Genomic DNA, 11,768 nt, shown 5'->3' with positions numbered 1-11,768 from the left:
GTATATAAGTACACATTGCACAGTTTTACGTTATGTTGTTAGGAACATATAACTGAAGATTGTCCGGCAAATTTGACAGTATGCATATATAATAGTGTGTAGCTGCATTCTCAACATTGTTTCCTATATGTCGGGATTCAAAGTAAAAAGAAAATACATCTGTGACTGATGAAACTTGTGTGGAAGCCCCAAAAGGCCTCTAGGCGGCGCTGTTTATGTTGGGGCTGTTGGACTGTGGACTGGTCGGACTGGTACATGTGGAGCCTGTGGAGTGTGTCGCCTAACAGACTCTGCTGAGGGTGGTAAAAACTCTCCTCTTTGTTTTGTAAGGGGAACGTCTTCTTCTGACACGTGACGTGCCCAGGCCGGAACTCGGTGACGTCGCAGCACAACAAAAATGGCAGGGATAGGAGGCAGCAGCTACTGGGAAGGTAAGGGAAGAAACCACACTCGATTAAAAAAATCACAGTGTACGACAACATCTAGTATAGCATCCAACAATGTTAACGTTTCATTTGCTATTGTCACTGTCCGCGGAGTTGACTCATATCCGTTTTTAAACACATACGTGTGTTTCCCTACAACGACTAGCACCCAACAAGCTAGCTAACATATCGCAATTTTCATTAAGGTGTTTATCAACTTGACAATGTGAGAGACGGTTGTCAGATATTATAACCATTAGATGAACATACTGTATTGCAAGAAACCGTTTCCTTTTCTCCCCCTAGTTTTATATAAGTCAGCTTGTTTATCTCACTTTAATGTTACAAGTTCAGAACCGGTGCTGTAATGGCGTTACCGTTGGCTTTGGCTGTTGCAACCAGAGGTGGAAGAAGTACTCAGGTCATGTACTTAAGTACAAGTATAAGTACCAGAATGTAGGAATACACTGTTGCAAGTAGAAGTCCTCCAATCAAAATGTTATTCAAGCAAAAGTACAAAAGTATTTGCATCAAAATATACTTACTAAGTACCAAAAGTAAAAAGTACTCATTATGCAGATTGGTCCATTTCAGATAATATATATTATATGCTTTGATTATAATTATTGATGCATTAGTGTTATCAAAGCTGGCAAAGGTGAAGCTAGTTTGAATTACTTTGTATTCTGCAGAGTATCTTGTGAATTTACTCCAGGTGTAACTAAAGTCTTATTTAAGTATTGATTATAATTCACATCATTAATCCGAATCTGCAAAGTAACTAAAGGTATTAAATACATGTAATTGAGTACAAGTACAAGATTTACCTCTGAATTGTAGTGGAGTAGAAGTACTAAGTAGCAACATATTGAAAGACTCAAGCAAAGTACTAGAACCTCACATTTGTAATTCAGTACAGTACTTGAGTACATCTATTTAGTTACTACTTCACTCCACTGGTGGCAACAGACTAAACTGTACTGTTGGTAAACTTTTAAATGTTGTATTCTCTCTCTGTGTGTGCCCCTGTTACAGATCTGCGAAAGCAGGCCCGTCAGTTGGAGAATGAACTCGACCTGAAGTTGGTGTCCTTCAGTAAACTGTGCACCAGCTACAGCAGCTCCAAGGATGGACGTCGAGGAGAGACGTAAGATCCGTCACACATGCAGAACTAACAAGCGACTGAAGCGAAAGACTTCTCCTACGTTTTCTTAGTCGTACAGGTCAAGGGATGTTGAGTAGTTTAGGTTGTGAGGCAAAGGTAGCTTACCTGGAGACTACATAGCTAACTAACTACTTCAAGGAAGATAAGATAAGATATTCCTTATAATCTGCAGTGTTACAGCGGCAAAGGGACATTGCAACAACAAGAGAACGTGCACAATACAATAAAAAAAAACACTGAATTATTATTGAATACAAAATATTGCACATATAATCTAAAACATATTGTACAGGATATGATATTGCACATAACTGCTGATATTGCACATGAATACAAAACATAAAATAGCAACAATAATAATCATTCTATTTCTTATTCAAGTGGTTCAATCACACTATGGATACAGTAGTATGCAGGGGTTTGAAATGTGAATTGTGTTGGATTTTACATGAACAGCCATAATTTAAGTTCACTGTGTAATTTCTACTTCAACATTTATTTTCTTTTTGCGGCACATCATTTCAATTTGCTTAACCTTTTAAAACCACTTTATTATTTACTTTATATCAACTTTTGGTGCTAAACCTTTGTCACTATCATTTAATCAGCGCTACAACTCAGTAATCAAAATAAATATATGTTGTAATGTTCAGATGGTACATTTATAAAACACTTACTTACAACATTTTGAAAAGATAGCACAAACAAAATACTTGAAGTCGTTTTCCTGATAGGTGTCTTTTCTTGGTTTTTCCTCCTGAAGGTCAGACACCACCCCTCTGCTAAACAACTCCACCCAGGACAGGATGTTCGATACCATGTCAGTGGAGATCGAACAGCTGCTGTCCAAAGTGAGTCAATTCTCCTGAACCGGTGGCCCATGCAAAAAAAGAACATAAGGACAGCCCTGGATTTATGCCAAGGTCCTTGTCTTAATGAAGGAAAGAGCAGGATCCATTCTCCACTTCTTCACATGGTTTGCATTGCATTGCACAATAGAATGATGAACTGTGTTTGACTTGGTTCAAATCTGAATTTAAGGTACATTCCCTTTGCCCTGGGGCATTTAAAAAGGCAGACTCTGCAAACAACAAACTATCTCAACAGAAGATAATTTAACAATAGTGTCCATTTTAAATGTAATAAGACAACTGCAAGAGATGTTTCATTTGGCATGAAAGAAATCACGCAGTGTTTTTTTTGGTTTGCATATGCGCCATGTTGTGCGGGGTTTCTGTGCAAGACTTTACCTTAAGGTTGCTCTGATGTGATTTCCATTCATTTTCCATCCCTCTGTCAGCTGACTGCAGTGAATGACAAGATGGCGGAGTACACTAACGCCCCGGGTTCGACTTCTCTCAATGCCGCACTCATGCACACGCTCCAGAGACACAGAGACATCCTACAGGTTGGCCCTCTCCTTCTTAATTAGCTTTCCTTCATCCTTTTCTATCTTTATACTCTTTATGTATTCTTCTTCACATGTTTTATGTCATGTCTCCTATGTGAATAACCTTAACTCAATTCCCTGCAGAACACGACAGTTTTCTGAAGTGCACACATGTTTTTCATTCTCTGCTCTTGGTGTTTGCACTTTGTTGTTCTTCCTCCCTTTTTCATTTCCCCCTTTGCTTTGTTTCCTACGCAGGATTACACACATGAATTCCACAAAACCAAAGGCAACTTCTTGGCCATTCGGGAAAGAGAAGACCTGCTGGGGTCTGTCAGGAAAGACATTGAGTGAGTACACAGTCACACCACCTTATTATTATGTATATATGTCCATTCAAATGACGATCGTTTTACCGTGATATCTGTTTCAACAGTTACTTTATCACTTTATTTTTAAATGTTTGTATTGTATTACTGTTTTTCACTCTGACCCTGTTGCTGCTATAAACGCCTGAATTTCCCCACGGGGATAAATAAAGTTCGATCTTATCTCTTATCTTATTAGTTCGATCAGCAGCTAATATAAAATGACTCTGTAGTTTATTATTATTCACACTGTTTTCACAGAAATATCGATAACTTCAATATATCGACGACTGCTCATGGTTAGTTCTCGGCAATACGGAGAAAATCAAATACCCCTCTTTTTTTATACCTCAGTATCGATAACGTAGAATTGGTGCTGACACAATATTTACACATGACAGTTTTGATAAATAATCCTCAGATATGTGGGTATTATGAAATGATAAATGTTATCTCAAACTTTCTATAGTCTCATATCAAGATATACATATAATATTGATATATTGCCCTGCCCTGTTCAAGGTAAACAAAGACTGTTATTGGCATTGCAGTAAAACAGTTGCAGTTATAATATTTTCATATCATGAATTTATTTGTCTTTGATCTTAGTGGATGCAGAGGAATAGAAACGGCCGAGCATTATTCAGTATTTTTATGTTGTAGACCTTATTCCTTTGAGGGATAGTTGAACCTTGAATTCCACTTGGCACATTCTTGAAAAATGTTGGCCATTAAAAGACGATTCCTGGTCTCTACAGCCTTGTATTGAGAAAGTGTGTCCTCTGCTCAGATTGGCTCAGTGAGTGTATTGAAATGAGGTGGAAGCTCCCCCAGACCATGACTCTTGTCGTTTCTTTTGGTAATGGTTTATTGATCTGTGAGGCGCAGCAGTGAGCATACGGTGAGCACTGCAGGACTCCTATTGATTCCTTTCCATCCGTCTAGTATGCAGATAGTCTCTGGATGCCTCACACAGTCATACATAAGCCTCAGAGTCACTTAACATCTTAGCTCTTTCTCATTAAGCTCTCACACATATTATTTCTTTATAATTCGATAACTTCAATTCCCATTGGTTTTTAAAGGTAAAATGTTACACCGGTGTAATCACAATTCCCTTTCCCTCATGCAGTCTATCGATATCCAGGAACATTTCCTGTGTGCGGTCATGAGTGAATCGGAGCAGGGATTGATTTTCAGGGAATTCTGTTCTGCAAATTTCCCACCTCGGAACATTTGAGACAAACCCTTATGGCTATGTTGTAAATGCAAAACTAATCACATGAGTCTGCTGATGATGTATTTTGATTAGGGCTGTCAAGTTAACGCGTTAATAACGCACTTCCACGCTCACCGGCAGGCACCGACTGGCCATCGGGAGGACCGGGAGGGTGTGTGTGTGTATGTGTGGCGCGAGTGAGCGAGAGAGAGACCTTACGTGTGGTGTATTGTTGTTGTTAGCATCTGGTGCTAGCTAGCTGCGCTAACGGATATAAGGAGCTGTTTCAATGAAAACAGAGGAGCGACATTTCGCCGACAACTGCGCCGAGCACTTGACTTTATGCAGGAAGCCAGACAGTGGGACATTGTACGAAAAGTCAGCACACTCAGCACGGATAGTGCGCAACATGATTTCAGCGTCCAGTAGGGCTGTGCAATTAATCGTATTTTAATCGCGATTACGATTATGGCTTGTGACGATTATGAAAACAGCATAATTGACAAAATACGATTATTTTGCTGGGTGTGCTTTCGCCCCTCCCTAAAAGCCCACTCGGCCACGTGGGAGTGACATGTGTTCAGCGCGAGCGAAGATGTCAGAACAAGAGCAGCAACTCGTTAAAAAGAAGGGTCGCGGGGAGATTCCCAGTCGATCGCGAGATGTGTCTAAAAATAGAACAACAATATTCTGTTTTATCGTTAATGTCCTGTAACATAATCTTCCCGTGCCAGAATAATGCACTTGAACGCATCAAAGCTTTGTGATTGGCCGGCTGGGCAGTGGGCAGTGCAGTGACAGTCCGCACACACACAAGACCGCAATTATGGCAGAAGCAAAAAAGCCCAAAATATATAATTTTCACTCCGAGTGGGAGGATGATTATTTTTGTATCTATTCCAATTCAAAGTCCATCTGTCTCATCTGCAATGCGAGCGTGGCTTTATCGAAGAAGGGTCATTTAGGAGCGGCATTTCAAAACAGTGCACAAACGCTACGAGACGGAATTCCCTCCTAATTCTGCCCTACGCTCCAAAAGGGGAGGGGCCTGAAAGGACAGCTAAATGCACAGCAGTCCATTTTCACCAGGCCCAACAACAAGAGCTAGGCTGCTACCATAGGCATAGCATCTTATCGTGTCAGTCACGTTCTTGCCAAACACATGAAGTCTTTCAAAGATGGCGAAGTTGTGAAAGAAGCATTCCTGGAGGCTGCCGACGCGCTTTTTGGGGACTGTAAAAATAACAGCAGCATTTCAACAGGTTTTTGATATAATAAAAACTCAAGTTAGATACCGTTATTAATCAGCTGTAAGTTTGTTTGAACTTATTCATTATAATTATTGTACACAATGGTATAAGAATGCAAACATTAAGATCTGTTCTGTTTAAATTGATTATAGTCTATTATCAATTCAGGTTAAGAAACTAGTGTTGCTTGCATCCTATTTTTTAAAGGCATTTATTTTTATACTCTAATAAAATGCAACAAAAAAGGGTTTGATTCTATTCATGTTGTCTTTTTTATTGCACGTTGGCAGCAGATTCCTGTGTAGCTTCAGATCTGAGTGGAGTTGTAAGCCTAATTTATACTTTTGTAGCAACACTATTTTTATATAATGGCAAAGAAAGGGTTCTTCAGAGTCTTTTCTTTTTTCCCTGTGTCATATGTGGCAGCACTGCCACAAGTTCCTCTTCAGAGAGGGTCTTCAGTACAGGTGGCAATATCGTCACCTGCCTGCGCTCATCTCTGAAACTAGACCATGTCAACAGGCTGGTGTTTCTTGCAAAAAATCTTTAAGAGATGACATGAGCAGCCCCACCAGCATTTGCCATGGTGGCCTAATTTTTTTTATTTGGTCTTAAATTGTAGTTCAACATTTATTTCCTGTTACTTCTGGACCATGACGGTTGGCCAGCCTTCAACGTTTAACTGAGTGGAATATGTTGAATACGTTTTACCAAAATGTTGGCTATATGTTAAGGAGTTTTCAGTAGGTTGTGACAGTGCACTGCAACATATTGGATTTAATTTATTTTGGTCTAATTTATTTTTATTTATCATATTAATATATGTTTAGTATGGTTTTGGAAGTGCGCTCCAACACATTTATTGATCTTGTTTATTGGTAAAATATTATTTGTTTTAAAGTTCAATAAATGATCAATGAATAATCGTCAAAATAATCGTGAGATCAATTATTGACCCAAATAATCGTGATTATGATTTTTGCCATAATCGCACAGCCCTAGCGTCCAGGCAGCTCCCGTTCGAGCATATGCCTTGAGCTGCACATAGCTCCAACGATCACACACACACACACACACACACACACACACACACACACACACACACACACACACACACACACACACACACACACACACACACACACACACACACACACACACACACACACACACACACACACACACACACACTTTGTATTGTATTATTGAATGAGAGAGGTTCCAGGTTGAATTGAGGCAAATATTTGTAATGTTCAGAGGTTGTTGTTTAATATTCATGAGAATTTGTCATTGTTCAAATGATAATAACATTTGCATAAAGCATATTTGTCCACTCATATGTTGATAAGAGTATTAAAAACTTGAAAAATATTCCTCTAAGGTACATTTAGAACAGATAAAAAATGTGCGATTAACTATGGACAATCATGCGATTTAAATATATTAATCGCGATTAAATATTTTAATCGACTGACAGCCCTAATTTTGATGTATATCAATGACCTGGAACTTGGTTTGAAAAAGGCTATAGACTTGTATACATTGGATTTGAGGACATATAACTAACTACTGACTGTGCAGGCTGCCTTCATGTTTCTTATAGATAATGCAGCATGTATTGGCATGATGCTACTTAATGCAATGCAATGAATTTGCTGTTTGTTCAAGTACAATGGTCCAATTTTATAATGAGGAAGAAGATGATGAACAAAGTGTTGTTGAAGAGGAACACTCTTTCCCCTCAATGGTTCTCTTTCTTTATACATCAACCATTACATCATTTGTTGTGAAAGTGCATTATCTCCTATTTCAGGCCTAATTGTGTTCTTCAAGTTACCCTATTATTAAACTAATTGTATCAATAGCCCACCAAGCCTTTAATGTCTAATGATAATTAGAATTCATGATGCACATTAGCGATCACATATTAGCTGAACATCTACCCTGTTAGTACCATCCAGTGAGGTCAGCACTACATGCAACAGTTTCCTCGATATTCCCATTAAATCACATTACCAGGGAGAGCCGCTGACCCTGCTAATAGGCGGACTCCTGATGAATCTAATGCATACAAATGAGCCAGTGTTGTTGACCCATTGCTCAGGTTAACGATGAATAATGTGCTCTGGAGCTGCTAATGAGGGAACTGTCTGTGCCTACAGGTAGGGGAATTACAACCGCTTGTGTTGTGGCACAGCACAATAAGATGCCGAGTCATGCTTTACATAAAACAATTTCCTTTAAAGAGCAATTTGCCCATTACTTCCTCATTGACCTTTGCTGATGGAGCATGGGAAAGTGATATGGTTGCTCTATAGCTTGAGAATATATGACGGCAATTGATCCTGGACAGCTGGGGGGTTAGCTTATTATATTCTAAGACTTGCTCTGTTGAACTGCGATGCTGCTTGTGAGGCTCACTTGGTATCAATAACACATTTCAATCTGATCTTTTCAGAGAAAAACAAATCAATGATCACATCTTTATCCAAGTTTACTCTGTAGTGTTGTCCAAAACAGAAAAAGATTGCAGTCAGAAAAATAATGACTTCAAACATTCACATCACAGAAGCAATGACCCAGTAAGCCTGAGATTGTTTTGTTTCAACTTAGTTTAAAACGTGCACCATAATGACGACTTAAGCGCTTTGAGCACCAGGAAAAGTGCTATATAATTAAAATGTATTATTATTATTATTATTATAATGTTGCGTGTAAGGTAGATAGTCAAGGTTCGTCACATAGTGGCCGACCCCTGCCACCCTGGACACAAACTGTTCACCCCCCTCCCCTCTGGCAGGAGGCTGCGCTCAATCAGGACCAAGACCTCTCGCCACCTGAACAGTTTCTTCCCCTCCGCTACCGGCCTCTTAAACAAGGCCCGGCCCCCCCACTGACACAACGTAGACTCAAATACTGCTTACTGCACATATTCTTATTTCATATTTTATATTCTACAACTCATTGCATTCCATTTCGCTGTAAATTACTGCTTTATTTTATTACAGTGTCCTTAAAGATTTTTTGTTTTATATGGAGATTTTTTGTTTTATAGTTGATGTATGCACGATGACATCAGATCAAATTCCTCGTATGTGTGAACCTACCTGGCAATAAACCTGATTCTGATTCTGATAGTAGTATATTGTGAATTGAGTTGTGTTACGAGAGCAAATTGGTAATATCAATTATTTCTGAAATGTAGGTGTTTTAATGCCATTGATACATCGATCAATGTTTCTGCTACAGCTGAGCTTTTTGTCCTTTTTGTTACCCTTTCGTCAGGTAGAGGGCAGTAGAGATCTTGGGCATGGAGTAAACCCAGCCAGGACGCTGTTAACTGTAGATTGTTTAGATCAAGGTTGTTTATACTGCACACACAAAAAATCAATACTGATTAAAATAAATAGTGCACACTGTCTCAGTTATGCAAGAGAATGAGCAATATGTCATTTTGTCAAAAGCGGTGTCGATATCTTTCACTATGCTTGGAGACTGTCAGCGAAACATACACTTGTGCACGCGCCCACACGCAGCTGCACCATTCATAACAGTGACTTGTAGCAGAGCGGAGCCCAGACGTCATGCTTCCTCTTCTCCTGCTTTGATTCTAAATGTCAGCAACAACAATGACCGCTTGCTTGGGATTTACACGAGTGCCCTTTTAAAAGGCCTTGCTGGAGTGATGAAGCTAGCTGTCAGTGAAGGCAGATCCAGCCTCACAAAGGCTTTGCTGGGGGGGGGGGGGCCAGATTGGGCTCAAGTCAGTGTGGAGTGTGTTGTGTGTGCACCGACTTTGGATGGCGCACTTGGCATGAAGTAGGCACATTTTGTTCTTGGACTTCTGGGTGGGGAAGGATGTTTATGGTAAGTGTGCATTATGTTTCACAGTTCCGCCTCCTCCTCTGCTCTTTATCGCCCAACAGGAGGGTGGGGCTGTGTTAAACGACCAGAAACCCCGGAGAGCACTGGGAGTCAGCTGTTCAGCGGTGCTGGTGGCGAGTGGTGCATTAAGCTAAAGAGAATGGGTGTGATGTGTTTGCTCTGTTGGTGGTATAACAACCCGCCCATTAACTTTGCTTTGCTACCAGATAGCTTAGGAATAGAGCACAGTTCTTTTATTTCTGCTCTTTTATTAACCCGAGATTGTATGGGGCTATCAAATGGAATCAGGGGTCTCTTACATAGATAATGTCATTTAGATAATGTCTTGCATGGATAAAGTCAGGCCGGGCTTCTCCTTCCGCTCTTTACCTCTCTCCAGGCTTTTTTAGCTTTTTTTCTGGCATGCAGATCTGTGATATATATTTTCTTTTTACTACAAACTCACTTGATGTTTTTGTGCCTCATTAAATCAGTCATACACACAGTACTGTACAACTTTGTCACCCTAGGGTTTGTATCTGCAAAGAATACTGGGGTGTAATAATAATAGTGGTTATCAACTGGTTCAGCCAACAAAGCTTACAGGTTTCTGACTATCTACTCAGACCTAGTGAACTCGGCTGTGACGTCATTCCCAGCTCGGGATATCCGAGTTAAATGGAAGAGCTTTTTCCGTTAAAGGTGGGGTAGGTCATTTTGGAGAAACCAGCTCGAGTGCGCTAGAATTTGAAAATACACAGCCGGAAAAAATCTTCCACTTCCTTCCAGAGCCCCTCCTCCAACACACACGAACGTGCACATGACCAATGAGGGCACGAGATAAGTTTGTGCACAGAAGGAAGGCTGACAGGCAGGTAGGCCATCCAGTTATTTTAGCCGGGCCGGCAAAAATGATTGGTCGTGCTTTTTACAGTACTACGGCTTCCACAGAATAAATTTTGTTATAGATTTTTTGTCAAAGCACTTAAGATATTCATTGCTATCGGGATGTTAAGAGCATTCCATGGAATATAACAAAAAGTGTATCTCGAGCCGGTTTCTCAAACTTACCTACCCCACCTTTAAGCAGTAAAGGCAGCAGCATTGGCGCCGACTGCTATTCGATAAAAATCTGTCCCTTTTGTCAGTGGATCAGATTAAATATATCAATGAAGAGTCAAATAATAAGCAGTCCCAGGGAGCAACCAGTGTTTGTGTGTACGTATTCCGTTAAAGCTTCACCACTAAGATGAGCACTACTTTCACACTGCAGGCAGGTCTCTAATGCTAGTGAGACAGGCAAATTGAAAAAGCTGGCATAGACACACTTTGCAAAAATAAACTATTTTTACCCCTTGATCTTTTGACTGTGGATGGAGGAAAGAAAATGCTGAGGTGGTGATGAAAAACTAAATGGGGTGAAATATGGAAATGTATTTCTCTTAGCGACTGATTCCAAGGTCCACTGATCTGAACAGTCAAAACTTCACGCTAAAGGCTGTTTACTGTCGGCTAAATGTAAGCATGTTTTTACATGAGTTCACATTTGACTTGGATGATATACTGTAACGTTGTCATGGGCTGAATGCTGAGAATTGCCATTCTAACGTTGGTTGACATGTCAGAAATGAGACTAAATTGTTGCAAAGTTTTCTTTGATATGTGACCTTATCAAAAGTGACTGTTGTTTTAACCGAAGTGTCTGCATTCCCTTTTTAGGACATACAAGAGTGGCTCCGGGGTCAACAACAGAAGAACAGAGCTGTTCCTAAAGGAGCACGAGCATCTGAGAAAGTGAGTCCCATCACCTCTCTTTGCTGTATCCAAACAATTTGAAGAGATGAACATTTCAACTTTTTAATTACAAATGTTTAGCAGTTAGAAGTGAGCTATAGCCACCATAGAGCTTTACAGTCTTTCCTGGTGAAGAAAGAGCCTGAGCATCGCAGAAATCAAAGCTGGGATAACTCATCTTGATGGTACAGCAAAACCATTTGGAGTAACACCGGAAATCATTGCTGTTACTGATGCTTGCTTTGTTAAGATCTGACACCCTTTAGTGCTTTAGCTCGTTATACCTTTACTCT

At 40.0% G+C, this 11,768-nt stretch overlaps 1 protein-coding gene across 2 annotated transcripts in view; it reads left to right on the top strand.

Moving 5' to 3' along the window:
* gosr1 (golgi SNAP receptor complex member 1) overlaps positions 1-11,768 on the top strand; it is a 28,352-nt gene that overhangs the window by 2,776 nt on the left and 13,808 nt on the right. Inside the window, exons 2-7 of one of the 2 annotated variants that reach the window (XM_034225653.1) lie at positions 331-431; positions 1,461-1,572; positions 2,354-2,441; positions 2,891-2,998; positions 3,239-3,330; positions 11,401-11,475. In XM_034225653.1, the coding sequence (XP_034081544.1) occupies positions 398-431; positions 1,461-1,572; positions 2,354-2,441; positions 2,891-2,998; positions 3,239-3,330; positions 11,401-11,475 (509 nt within the window). In that variant the 5' untranslated portion in view covers positions 331-397. Of the gene's footprint in view, positions 1-330; positions 432-1,460; positions 1,573-2,353; positions 2,442-2,890; positions 2,999-3,238; positions 3,331-11,400; positions 11,476-11,768 lie in introns of those variants that run through there. The other variant, XR_004569919.1, reaches the window with a different exon arrangement.

This window comes from Gymnodraco acuticeps, unplaced genomic scaffold, assembly GCF_902827175.1.
Source record: "Gymnodraco acuticeps unplaced genomic scaffold, fGymAcu1.1, whole genome shotgun sequence".
Lineage (NCBI taxonomy): Eukaryota > Metazoa > Chordata > Actinopteri > Perciformes > Bathydraconidae > Gymnodraco > Gymnodraco acuticeps.
This window is presented reverse-complemented; position numbering and strand designations above follow the sequence as displayed.